The 23,787-nt window shown below is 37.3% G+C and overlaps 1 protein-coding gene across 1 annotated transcript in view; it reads right to left on the minus strand.

Annotated features, from left to right (window-relative positions):
• Window positions 1-704: 704 nt before the first annotated feature.
• The window catches only part of spock1 (SPARC (osteonectin), cwcv and kazal like domains proteoglycan 1), a 114,987-nt gene continuing 91,904 nt past the window's right edge, over window positions 705-23,787 (minus strand). The window contains exons 8-12 of the mRNA XM_055159668.1: window positions 11,129-11,248; window positions 9,032-9,253; window positions 7,926-7,988; window positions 6,798-6,935; window positions 705-1,755 (exon numbers count right to left, since the gene is read on the minus strand). Of these exons, the coding sequence (XP_055015643.1) occupies window positions 1,559-1,755; window positions 6,798-6,935; window positions 7,926-7,988; window positions 9,032-9,253; window positions 11,129-11,248 (740 nt within the window). The 3' untranslated portion in view covers window positions 705-1,558. The remainder of the gene's footprint in view (window positions 1,756-6,797; window positions 6,936-7,925; window positions 7,989-9,031; window positions 9,254-11,128; window positions 11,249-23,787) is intronic.

The following is a 23,787-nucleotide window of genomic DNA, read 5'->3' on the forward strand; positions in this document are numbered from 1 at the left end:
CCGGTGATTCCTAAATCTAAAGAATGGGCCTGAAGTTGTACAGTTAAAGACTAAAATATATATATATGGGAAATTACAATACTGTCAAATCTCTTAGTCATCCCTCTCACTTTCTATTGAGAAATGTTTTAATATGTAGATTTAAAGGTCTTATCATATCATGCAAAATTGACTCTTGTGACCTTTTAGCCATATTATAATGTTGTTACCTAATCAAAAACATACCTGGAGTTGTGTTTTGTTTCATTCACACATTTCAGTAATCTTTTATTATTACATCTGTCTACATCTCCAATGCTCAAAATGCTCTGTTCCACCTTGTGATGTCATGAAGCGGTAGTTTTTAAGTAAACACATGAAATAAAGTGTTTTCAACAAGTGTGAATGAAACAAAATACAAATCCAGGTATGTTTTTGATGAGGAAAATAGCATAATATAGGATCTCTAATGACTTTAATGGCAGCAAAACTGTGTTATGTTCAAAACTAATTGTCTGGAATAAAACTCAGATATTATGCACAAGACTAGACACAGAATTATAATGTTCAAAAGACACCCCAAGTGCCACTTTAATTAAGATTTCAAACTTACAAATAAAAGTTCACTTGTTGACATGGTGAATATTTTGAAATTACTGAACATATCCAATGTAGGGAGGCAGAATCGAGTCTTCTCTGCCCCCTGTTTGAAATACGTCCTCCCAGCTCAGAAGCACCTCTCTCTATTGTCCATACACAGGCAGCCCCACTGACCACTGAGTAAAAGAAAAACTGGCATAGACGCAGAGACAGTTCATATCTAGTCAACTATACAAATTGCTCTGCTCGCTTCCTACCTCCTGAGATTGGGAGAAGAACTGAAAAAGACACTAGACAGCATCAACATAGCAACAAAGTATCGTAGCAGCCATTTTAGGCATCGCTTTCAGTTGGAGATGCATAGAGCTAGACCTGGCCAGGTAAATCTCTCTTTTTACAGATACACGATGAGATACATGCAACAACAACGACAATTACAGCTTTAATCTCATTGCTTCCTGGACATTTCCGGGACATTCAAGATCAACAAAGAAATAATTTACAATCCTCCATGATGTGACAGATGTGGCAGAGATATTGTAAAACATACAAGATGGTCGAGAAAGTCTAAAGGAAGATTGGGTTAATTTGAGTCCACAATCTGCCTTAGCCGGAGGAACATATTTACATCTGGTACATCAGCTAATGTGTTTGGGAGCACACGATGTTCTGAGATGTCCACGTAGACCGACAGAGAGGAGGGGAAAGAAAGAGATGTGAGAGAGGGTCCGATATTTGGGGGCTTTGTTGATTTGAGATCATTGACAGTGGACAGCTTGACTCTCTACCACTGTTCATGACATCTATGATTTTTTTGTGACGTTTGCAAATGTTCGGAGATCAAAACAAGCTTGCGACAGAAAGATTGGTGAAGAGATGGGCCAAAGGAAAATGGAGGACACGCTGGAATGGCTTCAGATCTGTGCTGCGTTTGGGAGATTCCTGGTCGGCTGATGGCGTTGAAGAAAAGGGGGCGGAGCTACCAAATGTACCCAATCTCTTCCTCTTTGTCATCGTCCCCGTCCTCGTCGTCCTCCACGGCGCCACGAGGGTGGATCCGGCCCCGTCTCTTCTTCTGCCGACTGCGGCCGCTCGGCGAGTGCTCCTCTTCCTGGTCGTCCAGCAGAATGACAGCGCCGCCACTGCCAAAGTCCCCTGATGTCTCCTGGTCCTCATCTGCAGAGACAGGCTGCTTTTAGGAAGGGATTATTGTTTACTACTCTCAAAGAAGACATATGTACTTTTTCCCTTAAAACATAGTAAAACATATAACATCTGTAGACCATTATTTTACATTTAGTTCATTGTAAACCATAAAAGGTTTAGTAAATGAAATGGAACCACTGACTTTTCTGTTAAAAAGGCTGAAATGATAAGCCCCACCTCTTCGTAGTTTTATATATATATATATATATATATATATATATATATATATATATATATATATATATATATATATATATATATATATATATATATATATATATATAAATAAACTAAGTAAAGTAAAGTAAAAACTCCTAAAAGTTGGTTTTGCATAATGTCACCTTTAATAATCAGAGGGTAAGAAAAAAAAGAAGAAATAAAATCCTTATTCATGTTTAAAATGCTGCTATGACAACACCCAAAGTTTATTTGATTTATTTGTATTTTCTTTCTGAAACAAAGACGTGTTATTTGAGGCTACTTAAAAGCTTTGTCTAGAAATTCAACAAACAAACACAAAACTTCAACAGATGATTTCCGTTTTAAGAGTGAACAATAATTACCAATTTACCCAACTCTTCAGCAAACAACATTTGGTTTTATTGTTTTATCACCAATATTCAAAGTGGAAGTTGTTATCCCAGCTGCTGTTTTTGAGTTTGAGATGGGCTGGATTTTATATTGTTTTAGCAAAAAACAAACTGAGATGGCTTGCAATAATACTTTCCTTAAAGGGCCCATATTATGGTATTTTCTGATCTATATTATAATGTTGTTTCCTCATCACAAACATACCTTGAGTTGTGTTTTGTTTCATTCACAGATATTTAACACACAAATCCTGTATAATTAGGCTCTCTCAAACAGAAAACACTGTTTTCCACCGTGTGATGTCATGCCGTATACAGGAAGTGCTCCACTGTGTTTTTAAACTCCACGCACCTTCACTGGAATCATCTGGATAATTTCAGTACAGGAATTGGGAATATTTACTGAACAAAGAGAGCTGTGAACCTGATACACTACATCACATCACACGGTGGAAAAGAGCATTTTGAGCTTTGGAAATGTATTGATCCAGGATTACTTAAACGTGTGAGAAACAAAACACAACTCCAGGTATGTCATTATTACATTATAACATAGCTAAAAGCTCAAAAGAGTAAATTTTGCATAATATAGGACCTTTAACATAAACTATACAAACATTGAATCATAGCCATTGCATTTTTAAGTCTGAACTCTACTCCAATCACATACTTTTAAGGACAAAAGAACTGGCTATGGACCTGTCAACCAATGAGTCAATAAGTCAGTTAGTGATTACTGACAATTAGAAATGACTGAATCTTGATTTCTGTTTAAAAGTGATTAATTGCCCAAGAAATACTATGGTGAACTCCAGGAGCTCAGAAATCAGCTTGTTTACACATTTACTTCTAAGTGTGTGGGTGTTGGTGTGGCATAGATAGAAACAGTATGACCTTGTGTTTGGTGCATTTGCCTTATGCAGAGGTGTAAAGGGAAAGTCTAGAGGAGCTAGTTAGTGCAACCACAGACAAGGCCTGCTCTGTTTGTGTGGGGGCACTGGAGAGAGGCTTCATCAATATTGGAAGCTGCAATTACTGGCGCGGTTGGTATTCATGTGAGGCAGAATCTGAGTGCTTTCATTTGTTAATCAGCATGTCTGCAGGATTCTTTCTGGATAATTATTGTCCTTTTTCCAACAATGAAATCACAAGCCCATCGATTCTCAGCAAAGTGCTCTATTGGCTCTTTGACAAATGTTTTAAAGTTTTTCCATTGGTCGCGTAAACTTTAGCTTCAACATAAAGATACTAATAATTATTACTTTCCAAATTCAATAAACGTTGGAACATAATGTATTTATTTTCATTATATAATGGTACACTATGCAATTTTTCTTATGGGGAATTCGCCACCTGTCTTCATAGCTATGTTATTTTTTTGCCTCAATTATTCCAGAGTATGGCATTAAACGTACAATTAGACACATTTATCTTTGCTTGAAGCACTCTGAAAAACATGCATTCATACTGGACTTTGGTTTCTGTTGGCTGCATACATTTAAACTTCAGCATAAACATAAAGATACTAATAATTTCTTCTGTCCAAATTCAATAAATGTTGTAACATATTAATCTGCAAAGTTAAGACCTATTGTACAAAATGTCTCAGCAACTGCATGGAGGTCACAAAGAATACCATGTTCTTACCATCCCACTTTTTCTAATAAAGGAGTTTTAATTTTCAATCAGAGGGTCTTAGATGATATTTTAAGATTTTTGAAAATACTGCAGGTTCACAATATGAGGCTCATTACGACATATTAATGTTTCTAACTTGTCCTTGAGGAGTACCTGATTTTTGAATAGATGGACCCATTGTCTGGACCAGGGGTGGGCAAACTTTTTGACTCATGGGCCATAAAGGGTTCTAAAATTTGACAGAAGGGCCAGACCAGGAGCAGATGGAGTTTTTGGTAATCCACCTCATAAGAGAAAAAAATAACATGGGATATGTTTTCTACATATCCCATGTTATTGAAATATCCCATAACTGAAAATCATTACAAAGCATTACAAACAACAAAATATCTGTCTTTCAAGTCCCACAGTATTTACTATTTATAGAAATGACTTTTAAAACACTGAAAACTATTATTATTATCATTACTATTATTTAAGTTCGGCGGGCCGGATTAAAGAGATTAAAGGGCCGCATATGGCCGCCGGGCCGTAGTTTGCCTACCCCTGGTCTAGACTTAAGTAGCATGTTAAAGGTGCATTGTGTAACGTTTCCGTAGTCTGCTTGTCTCCATGGAGATGTTAGTGCTTTGCCTAAAGTGTTCCACAGTACCCATAGCATAAAATGTATTTATCGCCATGGATACAAGCAGGTGCCTGATCTGTGGGGAAGCGAGCCCATAGAAAAATGCATATTTTTCAGTGCAGTTTGGAGCATTGAAGCACAAGTAACTGAGCTTGATTTAATCCCATGTTCTGGAACATTCCAGAAAAAAACAATGTATATTCATGGAAACAAGCACATAGCGGACCCTTGCACCAGAAATGTTACATAGTGCACCTTTTAGTATGACAAACTGCTAATGTTATTTTTATTTTGACATTTTGAATCTAAGTGATTTGGAAAGGCTTGTAATTATTCACATCAAACGTCACATATTACGCAAGACAACATTTCCAAACAATTACCAAAAAGCCAATAGAGCACTTTGCTGCCAATCGATAAGTGGGATTTCATTGATGGAAAAAGCACGATAATTATCACACAGGATCCTGCAGACATGATGATTATAACCGAGCTGCACAAACATGAACACCAACATAATAGGCTCTGTGCACGGCAGCACGCTAGCTAGCTCACTGTGTCTCAATGCTAACACAGTCAATTTTACTAAAATTTTAAATAAACAATTTATTCAAATTCAAATTGATTAAAATAAAGACTACCTGATTATTTTTATAGGTAGAATAGTGGTGGGGTCCGACATCCCTTCATTAAGACATGCCTCTATTTAGAAGTGCTGGTTTTCATATTTTTTTTATTATTATTTTTTTTTTGGTGAGAGCTATATGGTGTTCTCCACAGAAGACATGACGAAATGATTCATTATGCCTCATAATTAGCATTAGCATTGAGCATTTCTCTTTCTAAACACCTAATTGTCCTCATCTGCAGTATTTGTTTTATTTGTGTACTTTTTAACATGCTGTCAGTGACATCCACCACAGCTCACTCTTCAATACCATATCTTTAAATCTTTTTTCATTTCAGTACGACTCAGTCAAAGCCCCATAGAGACACAATTGGACAGGAAGTAATGATGCTAACAGGGAGGAGAGGTTGCCAGGCGCTATTGTGCACAGAACCTCTTACACATGTATTTTAGGCAATTGTACCGTACTGGACCAAACCCAAGAGCCGTGTGGTTGGTGGTAGGTGCAGCTCTCCTCCTGCTCTTAACTGATGAGAGCTCTTTTGACATTGCTCAGGCTGGCAGCTGTGACAAATGGCTCTACTTGACTTGTGAGGAGATGCCGTTTATCGGGCCTCCCTGAGCTGAATGCACAGATAGGATCAGATGTATGACTGAAGCTAAATCAGTCACACTACATCCACGCACTGCCTTATGTCTTATCACAGTGTAAATGATCATTGATGAGACAGGAGCACGATGTATGGAGCAAGAAGACGTGAGCTTGTTGGGCTGGTATTTATAGCACAAAGTAAATTCAAACTAGGGTGTTTCATAGGGTCTTACACACCCAATTGAAAATCCCATAGTTTAATCACCATCAGAATTACTTATTTCTGGTGAAAGCCTAAAGCACACTAGAGAATGTTAGAATTGAGTCCGAATTTAAAACATGGAACACTGAGGGCACAAGGAGAATCTTTAATGATTTTAAAACCTCAAGTTTCTCTACACAAAAATACTACACTATTCAGCAGACTTGTCCTGGTTTGGGTCCAGTCCTAATGTAGACTTGGGTGGGTCCTGTTCTAGCCATAGTTTAGTCTTGGTTTAGTTCCGGATTCAGTTTAGTTACCATGTTGATGCGGTTTGGGTTTAACTGTTGATGATCACAGCTAAAGGAGAAAATGAAACTAGTGTACAAATAAGCTTGTTTTTTTTTTGTTTCAATAAACATATTTTACTATAGAAGTTTTGACACTTCAAAGGAACAGATTAAAATACAGACTTCTATACTGACTTCATGGGGAAATTATTCCAACAGAGGATTTCCTGACTTGCACTGAAGAGAAAAGTTACAGAATCTGAGGATTAGAAGAAAAGCTCTGAAACTATGGAGAGTTGTATCATGAAGAAAGGAGAAGGCAGACATGCAGCAGTCCTCCTGGATCTAACTCTCACTTTGAGAGACAGCTGGACAAATGGGAGCCAATAAGGGCAAATGCAGCAAACCAAACGCGTTAGTCTGATGTGAGAGAGGGCAGGAGCTCACCGCAGTTGGGGTTGCCTTGTTTTCTGGATCCTGCGATCTCGTTGCCGTATTTGTCCACACACCAACACTGGCCGGTGCTGCTGTGACATTGGGTCGGCTTGAAGTAACCCTCCTCAGTACAGCGGGGAATGTATGCGCCTATAGAAGAAAGTACAGCAGAGAAGTACAGGAAGTATCTGTAACTGTAGTGGTGGTAGCAAGACTGTTTCACAAAAAATATTTTGCTAAAAATGTGTTAAAGTTAATAGGTAATTTTTTCTTAATGAGGATGTTTTTGCTTTGTCTAAACTGGTCTATCTTCATGGAAACAAGCAGGTGATGCCACTAGTCCAAAGTAAAGGTCATATTTGTGAGAATGCATGTTTCTCCGAGCAAAGATAAATTTGAATATTTGAGGCAAAGAAACAATACATCTATGGAGTTTGTGAAATCCCTCAGTTGTCCAGGTAGGATCCTTAGCAGGTCTGAATAAGCAGCTTGGATGTGCTGCAAAACCAGCTGAAAGAATAAAATTTCTCCTTTGCTATATCTATGGAGACAGGTGGCGAATCCATCATAAGAAAAGTTGCATAGTGCATTAAATAATAAAAATTATTACACACACACCTTACCAAATGATATGAACAAATCAACAAGCCATATTGTCATTGGCTGTCCCACTGTTAGCTTGAGAACAAAGGACGGTGGCCATGTTATAGACATGTGGTAAACAAGAAGGATGAGCGCACTAAAGGGAAAGGTCAGTGGATGCCCTGATAGGGAGGAGCGCTCTGTATCGCGCTGAGAGAAGCTTGTCCTGAGGTGGTGGAGGTGATTGCGTATTCACCAAGGGACACAGACAATCAGTTACAGCTTTGAAGGTTGCAGGACATCAACAATAGATTCTGCTTAAAGGGAAGCAGTCACTTTCAATATCAAACACAAATGCTAGCACGCGGCTATGTAGGGCTACCTTCATCTGACCCGCGCAGAGCTCATTTTTCAAGCTGTTTTAGAACGATGCGCCCAATGGGGACTTGTGACACCGGAACAAAATGTCAGTGTGTATTCTAGTGTGTGCATTTGTAGTTTATTTAATGCTGCAGCACAGTGCTCTTTAAATGTTAAGTGGGTTATTGCAATACTGACCTATGAGGCTTTTCTTTCGACTCTGATTTTGTATCTTGCTCTTCTCTGTTTGGCAGGGCAAGCCTAAGGAAAGAACAAAAGACAATTAACAGTTTGCCTTAACTTCTCACCCCAAGTTACATTTTATTGATTCTTAATAATGGCCCGCATATCCTTTAGACTCTGCTCTGAATCGATGCCTCGCTCCAATAATTTCCTTAAAATGTTGACTTTGCTTGTGTAAGGCCATTAACACCAACATTAGAGCTGTGCAATCTGAACCAGACGGGCTAATGGAGAAGGTGAGACATTTGTGATGTCTGGGAAGGTGCAGTTTAAAAGACATTAGCAAAAATACTCATGGATATAAATCTAACTCTCTCCCCAGGTGACTGTCAAAGCAAAATGGATACTTCTGTTAGTTTCAACACTGCGGACATGCCTGGTCTGGAACCACATTGCAACAATATTTGGACCCACAACTTTTTTTTTTAATGAACATTGTATATGTTCATTGTGATTTTAAACAGGAAACACAAAACAAAAAAACTCTTCTTTGGCAACATCAAAATCATTATAAACAAAAATGAGTTTGAGCAGCTTCCTAATGATGGTGAATTTTGGTTATAATGAACAACATCTCCAGCCATCTGTTACTTAAAGAATACACTGAATCACCAAGTGCCGTTGTACTCTGAATGTCATACTAAATTAAAATATAAAAATGAGTATGACCCAAAATCAGCATGTGTGGGGGTCAGTATAAACTATGTATTTGCCGCAAATAGGTCTGTAACAATAATTACTATAGTGACTTACCGTTCAGTAAGTGACAGCTGAACAATATACTTTGAGACTCAATATTTATCATGTATGTGTACATTTACTTTAATGGAGAGATTTTTGTTGTTATAGTTGTATTAAGGTAAGACTTGACCTGCAGAGGGTTTAAAAAGGCAACTTCTATAATTCATTATTGCATCAGCTCAGGCCTGTAATGATACTGTCTATGTTTTACTGGGATTATCTTGCATTATTGTCAGTGTGTCAGTGGCATAAAATAGTTTCAATATTATCCTTTATCGCAGTATATCTCTACAGCGTGACAGGCCACAGACCCCTCTCACCTTGGGGTTTTTGAAAGCAGAAGCACCACTCGTTGTTGGACAGTTTTCCGTCCTTGAAAGAGTCGCAGGAGTTGAAGAGAGGCTTCATGCACAGCTCGTACTTGTCCAAGTAGATGGCACTCAGCTCTGACTGGTCAAGCAGGAGGTCAAAGTTCATGTCCAGTTTGTTGAACATCCAGCCGAGAGAGTCCTTACAGATGGGCAGGATGCTGGTGTCAAAATCTGAAGCAAACACAATAAAAAGGTATAAAATTTTAGAACAGTTATCGTAATATTTTTGATAAAGTTACGATTTTTAAACATCGATAATTACATATTTTTTCAGTTCTTATGCAGACAAATAAATTAAATAAAAGGATCAACTGTTGGGCTGGTAAAATAGTCACACTCTGATTTAGCCCTTGATTTATTCAGTACAAAACTTTCAAGAGCTTTTAACCATATTAGAGGTAATTTCCCTTCTCATGTACTCTCCTGAAGTTGTATTTTAAATGAATCATGCATGGTGGAGTACTCTTTATTCTCATTCTCAGTCAAGCTGCCGTCGCTCTAAAAATTTGTGTTTTCTCCAACATAAATAGCCTATTGAATTGTTATCCATGTGTGTCAAAGATTATAACTACCGTATATTCCTAGACAAAAGCATAGCATTTTTTAGATAAAGTCCATATTTCTATTTTGACCATTATAAACCTGTTATTCTACACTTCCATTGTGAGTGTATTGCTGAATGCAGAGACAGAGCAGAGCTGTGCAAAGACATGTTGACATTACACAGAACAGAGCAGGGTCCTTGTCAACATCAGTGCCAAGCCTCATGAGAAACTCTGCCCTCTCCTTCTCTCTCCATCTCTTACACACTCTCATTATAGTTAAAATTTACTTTATATTTCCTGCACTATACCTCTATTAAACAAATAAAACATGCTTTGAATTTCAATATACCATCTTTTCCCTGTGCATTTGACAATTAACATAACTGAATCTTTACAATTTTATAAAAGTTTAACACTAATTATCTGAAAACTGTAGCCTGTAGTCTTCTGGGAAATTACTTCAATCATTGTTAATAATATAAGCAAGACATGGGCCTAGCAACTCTTGAGCAGCAAATGTCATGATTTTTTGCATAATGTTTATCCACTTAATGCACAACTATACAAAACCGGAGGGTTAACTTTGCATGCTAAATGTTTATGTATTCTTCATCTGGCATTTCAAACCAAAACCTGGTCTCCTTCTTTGGTTGCTCTGTTTTTTATTTTTGAAGCCATTGGTACTGGCTGAAGCTCCACTTGTCTTCTTCTGTCTACCACTTGGCTCAATGTCACTTGAACGGTTTTAGGAATCAAACTGTCTTTTCTGACCTCTGTTGGATTTTGTTGGCTTGTTAAGGATTTGGTGAAGGAACTATTGACTTGCCCTAAGTAAATTCTTTCATCTGGTTCATCATCGGTCATGTCAGAGCAGAAATGGTCCCGTTTTGGTCACTCAAAGCTTTTGTTTTCTCTTTGCACTTGCTGAAGCTCCTCTTGAGTTCATCGGTGATGTCTCTTTCACTGATAGTACCTCAACATTGTTTTGCTCATGAACTTTGCAATCATCAGAAATGGTCTCCCTCCTCTCCTGACTTATTTAAAGATCTCATCACCATTTGAGTTGCTTGTTGATTTGCCAGAGCAGTTGACTTCTCCAAAGTGAATTTTCATTTCTGGAGTGTCATACAGCAACTTCACTTCAACCCAAAACGTTTTCTGGGTTTGGTTTCTCTGGTTTCTCAATGTTTTGGTTTCATGTGTTTCTCCCTTCGCTCTTTCTTGACTTTTTGTTTTGTTTTTGCCACTGGAATACCAGTATATATATATATATATATATATATATATATATATATATATATATATATTTTTTTTTTATTGTTTTCAAAACATTTTCTCACATTATTATTAAAGTGTAAGAGTGTAAGTGTAAGAGATTGGCAAAGTAAATTTCACCCAAACCTTTGTGATTTAAACCCAGTTTGAAGTCATCAGAGCAGTAGGTGGGGTGTAATCTGTGAGAAAAGGGATAAAACACATATTAAAGAAAGGATAAACTCACGTCCGTTGGCAGCATCCACACTGTCGGAGGATTTGAGGTCTCTGTTGGCGTCTTGGTGCAGAACTCCGAACCAGTCCTTGAGCCTTGCCGCCAGACTGTGCAGCTCTGCGTCTGTGCAGGCTGAACCAGATAACACAAGGAAACACATTATGGTATACGGCTATCATCACAAGGCTATTTACTTTACTGCTTATCAAAGTTTAGTGTCTGCTTTCTATGTGTCTGCTTTCTTATTCTACTCTAATGGTAAAATTATGGGATGTTGTCAAGCAAGGTGCATCTTTAAAAGACAACAGCAAAATACATTATACATAAGTTTATTTCACTGAATAAACAACTAATGTTCTTTATCATACTGAAATTGAACTGAATATATGTATTTTATATGTATTTTACTTAATTTCATGTCAGCACAGACAACATACCAAAATAATAATTTTACTAAACATATATATGTGGAATTGAACGCCCCAATTTTAACAGCACTGTGTTATAAGACCACACTTGCAGTTACTGGTTATATGTAATAAAACACATATTTCTTAACATCACTATCTTAAGTTGAAAATAAATAGAAAGATTTTGGATGGAAATGAAAATGAAATTTCTGGAGCTCAAAAACCTGATGAATACTGATTACCATGGTCCACTACTGGATGAATGTGGGATTACATCAACATCCAACAGCTAAAACACGCAAAGCCAAACCAAGTCCACAATTACTATTATTATCATTATTACACAATGTCTCCAACTCCCTCATCAAAGTTTAATATCTCCTTTTTAAGTTACTCACAAAAAAATTTACTTCTCTATCTTTGTATTGTTATTATAGAAACCACATGACATACATTCTGTCTAATGACTTTTTCAGTGTGCAAGGGTAGGCACATTAATGTACTTCATAAATCACTCTGCACTCGAGATGTCTGTTTTACACAACAACCCAGAACTAAGGGCCTGTACATGGCATCATTCTTTAAAATAAATCCTTAACTCTTAAATTAAAAATCATCTTTGCCTCTATATTCTCCAATACTGACAAAGACTGTGTGCACTTCTCACAGACTTCAGCCTCCTGTCAATCCAGTGGCTCTCTCTCCCTCTGCATGTGACTGACAGTTCCTCCACTGTTCGGCTTCTGTTGCAAGTTTGATAATGTGCCTGGAGGACAAAAGCCTGCGTTTCTGCTTCATACAGCTCTCTGACAACCTGCTGCTCGTCACTCTTAGCAACATCTGGTAAAAAGTAAGATAGCTGTTGTACATCTACACATAGTACTGTACAATATGTAGTAATAATGACTAACACCATTTTTACCTCTTTTTTGGGGATTAGTAATTTATTGTTTTCATCTTCAAGTGTTTAACATGTCAGAATAGTAAATAGCTTTTAACATAATACACACACCCACACACACACACACACGCACACACAGAAAAGCAAAGATAAAATAAACAGACAGACAAAATTAACAAAAAACAAACAACAACAACAACAAAAAACAAATAAACAGATATTTAAAAAAGAAAGAAAAAAACTCCTGCTGCTGTGGATTTTCAGCAACAGCTGGTACATGTAATACTTCAATATGTAGCAATAATTGCTAACACCATTTTTATCTCTAACCTTTATGACTTGCAGAAACATTGCAGTCTAATTGTATTTTATTAAAGTCAGTGTATGTGTAACCTCAAGTTGAAATTACATCCTTTTCTCAATTAAATTGTATCTTAAAGCACACCTATTATGCAAAATTAACTTTTCAGAGCTTTTAACCAAGTTATAGTTGTTTTCCCTTCTCATTTACCCTCTTGAAGTTGTGTTTGGGGTGAATTGTGCATGTGTGAGCAATGTTTAATCACGTATTATGTACAAATGAAAAATGAAAAAAAAATATGAAAAAATAAAAAAATACTGCTAATACTGCTGCTGTTGTAATGACGTTTACTGCGATGTCTGCTTCCAGTGCAGTTTTCTAATAATCTTCTAATCTTTTAATAAAGTTACATAGTGCACCTTTAAGATTTTCTTTCTCCATTTACATGAATATGGATAGTACTTCACAAAGAAAAGACCCGTCTGATCTGTGATTTGAACCTATTACCTTCTTGTTGTGCTATGAGCCATAATCCGTGTGCCATTTTGATGACGATAATAATGTCTTTTGTAAATTGTCAACAGTGACTGGACCAATCGTTGAGGCTGTAGTCAGTTTGGGAAGCATAATGTAAACGTGACAGCTCCTCACTGTTTCCCACTGTGAGCTGTAGACTGTATTAAACATTCAGCGCAACTCTCAACAGTGACACAACTCAGCACTGACGAGTTGAGAGCCAGTCGAGTGTTTACTAAGAAATCTAACACTTGTGTAAATAAAATATATCCATGTGACAAATTCAAGATGAAATGGCATGTGATATTGAGCTGTACAAATACAATTCAATAACAGTGGGTGGTAGATGCTTAGCTGTGGGAAAATCTGAAATCCAATGAAAGAACCATACGTCTAGCATAATTAATATGGCACAGGTTTTTCAATAGTTATGTAACTTTCTAAGGCTTTATACAAGCAATAACTTATGTGGTACAGGTAGGCGAACTGAAATATTGTATAATTATAAGTAAATTACATAATGCATTGTGGACCCTCAGGACCAAATGTTCTTTTCAAGACTCATACTATGCTAATATCTGATCTATGATGCTTCCTCATCAAAAACATTTCTGGAGTTGTGTTTTGTTAAACACACATGTTTAACACACAAATGTGGTAATACAAAAAGTGTTCCACTGTGTTTTTAAACTCCATACACTTTCAATAGAATCATTTGGATGATTTCAGACCTGGAATTGCCAATCTCTACTTAACAAAAGGTAAAAGTTAACTACGACTTCATGACATCACAAAGCGGAACAGAGAATTTTGAGCTTTGGCGATGTAGACAGACTAATAATAAAGGATTACTCAAACATGTGTAAATGAAACAAAACACTGGGTATGCTTTTGATAAAGTACTGACATTCTAACATGGCTTAAAGCTCACAAGAATCAATTCAGTGTAATACAGGACCTATAAATACCTGGGTCATTTACTGAAAAAATAATACATATATCTTATATTATACAGTACGTTTCACAAATTTCTCCAGACAAGCTTTGAAAACTGAGAATTTGAGCCGAGAGATAAGTTGTGAGTCATCTGAAGTTGACTGTACTTGTAAATGTGACACATGTGACAAAGTGCCCCCTGGTGTGAGGAGCTGTCTCTGCTACATTTCACTCTGCTGTCAGCACACAGGGTGACAAATACATAACCAAGTCAACAGGAATCAGGTGTTTCAATGCTTGGCTCCAGGAAGTCATCATTTTATTTGAACTGGGAAATATAGAACAACTGATAATATCTCATTTGCTGTTTTAGAGATGTGCAAAATTAGAATTAGAGATCGGGTCAATAGTTGAACTTCTTAGCTATCGTTGTCTCCATGGCTATCTAGTTGTCTCCATAGAGATGTTATTGCTATGCCTGGAATATTCCTTGGTATGACGTTAAAAACATTCATTTAGTATGTTTTCATCACGGGTGTAATAGGATAATTCATGAATGGAGTGACTCTCCACAGATCTGAATTGTACGCATAGTGCTGTAACCTGCCTGTCTTTCTTGTCATAGCTAATGTATACTGTGGAACATTCTAGGCAAAGCAAAAAAATTTCCAAGGAGATAAGCAGGTGGCGGACCCTCACCAGAAATGTCACAGGCTGATACTTTGGTTGACTAAAATATGCATAAAGCTTTATTTGAACCTTCAGTGCAAAGACAACACCGTTGAAAACGGGACTATGCAGCTCTTTTAAAGATCTGTGGTTTAAAAAAAAGGGCTGTGGGTGAGTTTGGGGGAAAAAAAAATCAATATTGAACCAAAAATGTCTGCAGAGATTATCGGCCATCGGATGCTCTGGATTCTATATATTGAGTATACTGTCTAAAATTAAAATGATAATAAATGACAACAAAAGGAGACAGAAACATGTTGTGTAATCTCCCAAAGAAGTGTATAAAGTGATACTTCTATCCTTTTGTGGTTAATTATCCGGTCGACTGATATTTTGTCCTCGACTTGAACCTCAACCAGACACTTAGCCTTAGACTTAGACAAACTTTATTGATCCACAAGGGCAATAATTTCCCTTTACCGGCACATTGTACCACACTCCTGATGCATTGTTAAAATATTACCTGAATAATGCAAAAGAAATATTGAGATATTAATATTTGTCAGTATCACCCACCCCCATCCCTATTAGACTACTTTGACTTGGTATCATTTATTCTGCTATGACCCGCCTCTGTGCACTATCAGCATACTAACACACAGTCAGTACACTCCTCATATTTCATGGTTAAAGGTGTGGGTTTGTCTGGCTATTGTATGAGCTGTAAAGGGCCCAAGGTGAGGGACGGGAGCTGAGGAGGGACAAAAAGCATTTATCTGGCCGACTGTGTGCGTGACATTATCCCACATCCTAAGGCATAGACAGGTTTAGACGTGTAACATTTTGGAGTGTTTTTCCTTTTCACGGTCGAGCTCCGAGAGACACTGACAGCTTAACATGACCTGTACTCACCTCACCAACCAAAATCCACATCTCAAAATAAGCCCTGGAAAAATAAGGAAAAGGCCATGAAAAGGTTATATTCTGGTGAATGTGTGGGCTGGTTGAGTTGTAACCGAGTAATGTGATTAATATGAGTAACTGTCAAACAAACTTATAATATTATGGAACATAAATTTGTATTAATTTGCTATTATACTGTAAGAAATGTGCAGATCACTAAATGACAAAAAGAAGCATAACCTCTAAGCAGTGATGCACAGTAAGGGCTTAGACACGTGTAATTGATCTGCAAGGGAAGTTACTTAGACACAAGAGCTGTTTTGTTTCATTCACACACAGGTTTGACACTCAAACCCTGCATACTGTGTTCTTCTCTCAGATAGAAAAACACTCTGTTCCACCTTGTGATGTCACGTGGTAATGCAGGAAGTGGTCCACTGTGTTTTTAAACTCCATACACTTTCACTAGAATCATTTGGATGATTTCAGCCCTGGAATTGCCAAGCTCTAATTTGAAAACTACCACTACATCACAAGGTGGAATAGAGCATTTTGACTTTTGGAGATACAGACAGACTAATAATAGAAGATTGCTCAAACAAATGAGAATGAAACAAAACGCAACTCTGAGTTTGTGTTGAGGTAATAACACTTTAAGATTTAAGAAGAGTCAATTTTATGTAACGAAGGACCTTTAAACAAATTACAATCTAAAAACAGCTCTTAGTGACAAACTGTAGAAACGTAGTGATAACATCTAAACAATTAAAATAAAAAAAATATTATTATAGAAACAGTATAATCTATCACATAAGGATGAGTTGTTGTACAGCTGTACAGAGTAAGGTATGAAAGCTGTCCTGTATTGTTCACTATAGATGTTTAGTGAAATAAGTCAGTGAAGCACATACCCCTGAACTAAAATCTCCCTGGTTGAACACCTCTTCTTTATTTTGCCCATTGGCGCCATGCTTATATCAAATGTTACCAGCCTTTGCCGTAGCCGTTTCATTCACTATTTACTCTTTGTAGCACAGTGCCTCTCTAAAGGGCCTCTTCTTCATTTCTTGTGTTTCCTGGAGAAGCCTCTTATCTCACTCTGTACCTGTCTGTTCCTTTGTGACTCGGATATCCTTGCTCTTCTGAGTTCTCCTTTCAGCTAAATTACATTAAAGGCTCTCCACACACACCCAATATAATTGTTTCCTCATTTTTCATGTGGTCTCCCTGGATCCTTGTAGACTTTGAATGCATTATAATCCAAATTTGTGTCTCTTGTGAGTGTTGGGAAATGTTGGAAATGTTTTTAGTTAAAAAATCCTGAATACCTGTATTAAAATGTATTGTGTAACTCATTCTGTTACATGGTCCAATCAGAGTGCTGCATTCTGACTTGGATCACATTGCGTTGCTTTTTATTATGGAGTAAAAATGCAATATAGAACTAGGCCTGCCATGATAATAACTATATCAACTTATCTTTCAATATATGAAAATTGGAACTAAATGTTTAATTTGAGGTCAATAGGTGTGTACTTTTCTCTACTGGCATTTTTTTTTGGCTATAATGATGATATTTAAGCTGTAAAAGGTTAATTAATAACTTGTACGACTCATTACAGATGCAAAAGTACTAAGTAAGTGTTTAATTCTGCTGTTTACTGCAGATTATGATTTTGTTTTTAACAATATTGTAGATTTAGATATTGTAGAGTTAGACATAGATTTATGGGTTGTTGTGTCAGTGGCATAAATTTGTTTCAGTATTATCGTTTATCGTCTAAATTTGTTATCGTGACAGACCTACATAGGAATATACACAGGATTTCTTACTAATTGTGAAATTTATGTGAGCAAGACCATGATTTTAGGAAAGTAACTGTTATCAGATTACTACCAAATGAAACAGTAACATACGGTAACTAGTGTTCTGAATACGTAGTTGTGGTACATGTAGCCTATTTATTCACTCCCCAACACTGTGTATCATTTCATTGTTCTGATGTTGTAAATCTGTTATCATGTCACGTACAGAGGGACACAGCACAAAAACCCAGATGCCCCGTAGCCATGTCTGTGTTTGCAGTCTCACTGGGGGCGCGTCGGGGTCAGAGCAGCTTAAAGATGTTGGGCACACAGTCTGTTGACATCAAAGCTGCACCAGGGGCAGATTACACTATTGTGGCAAAAGGCTGATTCACTGTGGAGAGCCGTGACAGACAACAGACCTGTTCAAATCACATTCACTCCTCCATTGTTTTTATTAAGTCAGACTGGAAGTACTCAACACAACAGAAGGCGGGTCTGTTGTCCTCTTATCTGAAGTCTGCTGTTTAAATAAGCAGGGCTGCAGCTAACAATGATTTACAGTCAGCGTCAGTGATTATAGTTAAACTAATATTTCCATTGTGCCTATTTTTTTTAGTACAGTTCAACAAGTCAAAGCTAAACTGTGTAAATCTTCTTGTCTTATTTTGATTGAGACATGAGCATTGTGTGCTCCTCTGATTGTCTTTTATTGATTTCATTTTCTATTTTTCTATTGCTAATTTTAGTATTTTATTTTTAGTATTAATTTATGTTGTTGCTTCTCTGCGCAGCACTTTGGAGAAATGGTAAAATGTGCTCTAAAAATAAAGTTGGATTGGATCAATTTATTAATAATAGATAAATAGATAGACAGATGAATACTAATAATGAATATGAATAATAATAATAATAATAGATAAATTGATATATGAATACTGGTGCAGGCTTTCTGATTAAACCTATGTCCCTAGCAAATGCCATGTCTTAGTTTATACTCCAGATAACATTCAGTTATTCAAATAATTCATAATCAGTTGTTGAGTCATTATTCTCATTGGCCTAAAAACATTGTAATTTTATGTGTCAGCACCTGTTGTAATTCCAACCAAGTCAGCTCTTTCTGGTCAGATTGTGTTAAAATAAAGCTCAGATTAAGTATAAATTGAGCTTCAAACAGAGTGTTTTCAGTTAGCTTTACAACCCCAAGAAATGTTGATGGCATCAGCTGCAAAGTATCAATATACTAGGACTGCTCAGTTATTATCAAATTTTAATCACAAAATTTTTTTATCATAGTTGAAAATACAATTATTCAAAATTCTTCAATTCAATTCTTGTACGGCCATGACTGAAGAACAATAGACTCATCATGTATTAGTGATGCTTTGTTATTTTATTTAAACCCACTGATTAGTGCCTTTGCTCAAAAATGTGAAATAAATGTTTTACAAAATGCACTACGGTGATAAGAATCTACAATGTTTTACCAAAAAAAAAAACTAAACTAAACAAAACAAAAAACATCAAAATGTCTACAAAACTTATTGTAGCATGAAATCTTAGGTCTTTCCTGTCAACTATCCACAAAACACCCCTATAAACGAGAGTATAGTGTAATGATAGTGTGTGATCGAACCTTCCTGACACTACTCCTGCAGAATTCCCCATCAGGAGACTGTGGACAGACAGACTGACTCTCCAACACAGACAACAGAGAAATATCGACAAGAGAAGAGGGTCAGGTATCAGACTCTGGGAAATACCTGCCTCCTTCTCCTCCTCCTCTTCTTCACTCTAAACCACCCCTTTCCTGTTTGTGAAGCTCAGATCTGTCAAATCTGGCAACAAAAGGCACACAGTTGACTTCAGAGGAGAACTACTACTGCACCTGTCCCATATATTTGGAGACGATCCTTAAACAAACTCTTCACAGCTTTGAGCGTCGTGTGGTTCATTTTGGATTGCTTGCTGTCTAAAAGGTGCACTATGTAAATCCTCTGGTGGAGAGTCTGCCACTTGCTTTTCTCCATGGAGATGTTAATAGTTTTGTCTGGAATGTTCCAAAGTGGCAGGTGGCAGAACTTGCACTAGAAAAGTTACACAGTGGATCATTAAGTTGCCACTGACAATAAGTTAACCCTTTCATTGTTTCTCACCCTTTTGATACAGCACATTTCACATTTTCACTGCCTTTCATTGAAAAATGAGTTGAGCTAAAACCAACCTTATCCAGTCTTCTCATCTCATTCATTTAGCAGTTAAAATTTTATTTAAAAAAATAACAAAAAATAGGGGGTTACTTTTTGATAGTAAACGTTTTAAACCCTTGGTTCAAACAGGAAATTGGCAATTGGTATTTTAGACAGTTTTAGGGAAAATTTTGAAAGTTCAGCCAGTTTTTTGAGAGATATTACTAGTGTTAGAGCAAAGACAAAATAGCAGAAACATTCTAACTGCAGCCTTTGCAATTTTCCAATTGTTCATATTTTAATCGCAATTTTGATTATCACAGCGATTAATCTTGCCGCCCTAATTTGAATCTCACATTCACCACGAGTCATACATCCATTCAGATTAATTAACAACAGACACGTCAGACATGGTTCCTGTTCTCTGGTGCTGCCCCTGCTTGAAATATCCTCTGTGATTTCGCCTGCGATTACGAAGTGACTGATCTCCACTATTCCCAATTACACAAGGTGACGCTCCCAGCAGGCCACTTTAGGTCATGTTATACACTGTTGTCTAGACTCTCATATATTATTGTCTGCATCAGAGACTGCCAGGCCCCAAACCCCTCCCCAGCCCCCCTTTATCATTCCTCCATGATAAAGTGAGTTTGTCATATAAAAGGCGAGGAGTGACTGCCTCTCAATGCAGAGCAGAGGTGGGTGGTGATCACCTTGAGACATGAGGGATGCAACGTCAGATCAAATCAAGATGAAGGACAGATGGAGAGGCGGACGGAGCAGAGATGGAGGTGAAGTCTCTTAACAAGGTAACGCCGCCATCAGGAAATGCACACAGACACACGCACAGGAGATATGAGCACAACACAAGGTCAGATTCATTAAAAAGATACACAGCTATGTTTGATTTTGCCCCAAGCGATCAGGCTCTCGCAGTGGTGTCGGCGGAAGAAGTTAAGGTTAGTCCTGATAATAATCAGTAATAGACTCACCATCTACTGTGAAAAGAGGCTGACAGACAATGTAGAGAGAATGATACTCCTTTGATTTGTATTACTAACTTAAAATGCATGACAGGTTAGACTCCCCATTTCACTAGAACTAGTTAACTATATTTACGATTTTACTAGAATCTTGCCCAGTTTTCTCCAGTTTGACTATATCTATGACATTAATAACTGTTGGGACATATACATAGATACATGCCATACATAGATGCAATGCATAAATGTTACCTACCAACCATAGTGTAAACTGGGGCCAAAGCTTGTCTAATTTACACAGTAGCTTTTATTTCACAAATAATAATAAATGGCAACACCTTCATTTTGTTAAATTAATGGCAGAAAAATGTCTTATTTCTGCATAAATTGTTACAGCATTTTGGATGGAATTGTGTTTATTGACAGCATAGATGCAGAGAGGGATTCCTTTTAAAAACTTTGTTGTACTTCCTGTATTTTTTACTTTTATTTTCCACCAAACTGCCACTTGACTGACATAAAATGATGAATATTTCCCTCAGGTACTATCCTACCAAACAAAGTAATAATTAGAAAAACATAAGTACCCTCTCATATGCACTTTGACACTAAAAATAAATGTGCGCGATGGTGGGTTTTTTTAGGCCACTGGGGCAGTCCTTGAGCTGTTGACTCGCTTCACTTTGAATTCAAATGAATAATAAAATGGGTCATGCTTTACTGAGTGGACCTGGTTTCAGAAATACAGCAAAGTGATGTGTTATGTGTTGTGGCCTTGAAACTCAACAGTATATTAAGTTTATTATCAACGCTGAACGGTTTTGGAAAAAATATCTTACTGCTATATCTCCTGTGAAGCAATGAGATTGTGATTAGATGTGCAGTTTATTCACAAGATTCATTGCAGGGTCAATAAAGTTTGAAAACAGACTAAAATGTGAACTAAACCAATAAAAGAAATCCAGGCATTTCAAAACATGTTTGTGGAGGTCTAAGCTGCAAAGCTGGGGGGAAGAGAAAGATAATTTGCTGTTTAAGAAAAAAGACATAATGCTGCTTATATAATTGCAGTCTTTGCAATTTGCTAATTGCAGACATTCAAAATAGATTGTGACTGATCTTCTTACAACTAAACTATTTAATAATATACACTTAACCAACTGTGCATGGATGGAGTGCCATGAATACAAAATGTTCACCTTCAAAGCCTAACAAATATGCATGAGCACCTTGGATTTAGAAGGGCTGCTTAGCTAATCTGCACAGAGTAGAAAATACATTGTGTGGAATAAGGGTCAAAGATTATTACATATTTATTGAAAAAAATATCTATTGTCAATAAAAAAGTGCAAATATATAAAGATGGTTCATATGTCAACTCAGGGAACACATTTCTCACCATAATGTCAAGTAAAAACACTGTCGTACACATTATGTCATCACCTCTCAAGAAACTAAGTAATTAAAATAGGATGTGTTCTTTTTCATGTATAAATAGTCTGTATGAGCTCTATAACCTTGTTCATTTATAGTTGGTTAAATTTCTTGACAAGTTTAAAGAAAATATGTTAGGCTTTCACCCATCATCACCCAAATAAGTTTGTAATAGTCTATTTAGTAATTTCAAGTTTGCTTTATAAATAAAACAACATTCTTTTGGGGGGACCAATCTTACAGCTCTTTAAAAATAGTTACAAATAATATCATCCAGCCATTTTCTTCCGCTGTCTCCATGGCCGGGTGGTAGAGGTCTAAGCAGAAATGCTGAGACTTCCCTCTTCCCAAATACTTCCTCCCACTCTTCTGGAAGGATACTGAGAAACATAGCCCCTCACATGTGTCCTGGGTCTATCCCGTGGCCTCCTCCTGGTGGGACATGCTCTGAACACCTGCCCAGGGAGGGAAGGGAGGCATCTGGAACAGATGCCACCTCAGCTGTTCCTCTCGACATGGAGGAGCAGTGGCTCTAGTGCAAGCTCCTCATGTATGACTGCACTCCTCACCCAATCTTTAAGGGAGCGCCCAACCACATTTTAACCATTTGTATCTGCAATCTTGCCCTTACGGTCATTATACAAACTCATGACCACCACAACAGAACCTCCTGTCAGTCTCACCCTCCATCCTTCCCTCATTCGTGAACAAGAGATACTTGAACTCCTCCACTTGTGGGAGGGACTCACCACCCACCTGAAGATTGCAAGCCACCTTTTTCTAATCAAATTATAATAAATATGTTGTGCTTAAAATTTGGTGACTTCTGTTGTACTTTTATTAGATCTATTCCATTAGATTATGTGTTTGATTTACTTAAACGTTAAATGAAACAAAAAGGGCAATTTAACCCAAGAGCTGTCTCATTTACAGAATACAATAAGTGTCCCAACACTTGCAAGGCAAACCATTAACACCACAGCTATTTCTTTAAAAGGATGTTAATAGACAGATTTTCCAAGTGTTGGGCCTGCTATATATGTAAACAAACATCTCACATACACATTACACAGGATTCCATTGCCATCTCTTGACTGTTACCATAGGAACACAATCTGATACAGTATTCTTGTGCACCTACTGCCACCTCCATCTGTTTACAGTGATCTAACCAGATATCGCATCAGCCCTGGAGACAAACGCAGAAGCTCGGATCACAGTTGCAGGATGCACAAATCTTCACCGATAGTTGGCTGCATTGAAAAAGTGAAGTGACAGGAGGGAAGTAGAGGGATTTATAGTGCCAGGGACAATGAGAAAATGGATGAAAGGAGATCTGAAACTCGAAAGCGTGGCTCAGAGCAGACAGAGGCAGAAATGTAACTTTTATACTGTCAACACTGTCCAAGATCTGGAAATAGATGTTCTGAAACAAAGTACAGACTGCCAACAGCGAAGACTGAGGTGAGCCAAAACGCAAGTCATCTTTTGTTCAGGAAGGACGGTGAGAGTTCATTAGCTGGCTGGTGCAGTTTTTGTTGTGTTATTGGGCAAGGCACTTCACTCACCTTGGCTTTATCTGGCTGACTATACTGTGAGTGATAGGTAACAGCTTCTATT

This window comes from Boleophthalmus pectinirostris, unplaced genomic scaffold, assembly GCF_026225935.1.
Source record: "Boleophthalmus pectinirostris isolate CB_2022bp ecotype Guang Dong unplaced genomic scaffold, ASM2622593v1 HiC_scaffold_23, whole genome shotgun sequence".
Taxonomy (NCBI): domain Eukaryota; kingdom Metazoa; phylum Chordata; class Actinopteri; order Gobiiformes; family Gobiidae; genus Boleophthalmus; species Boleophthalmus pectinirostris.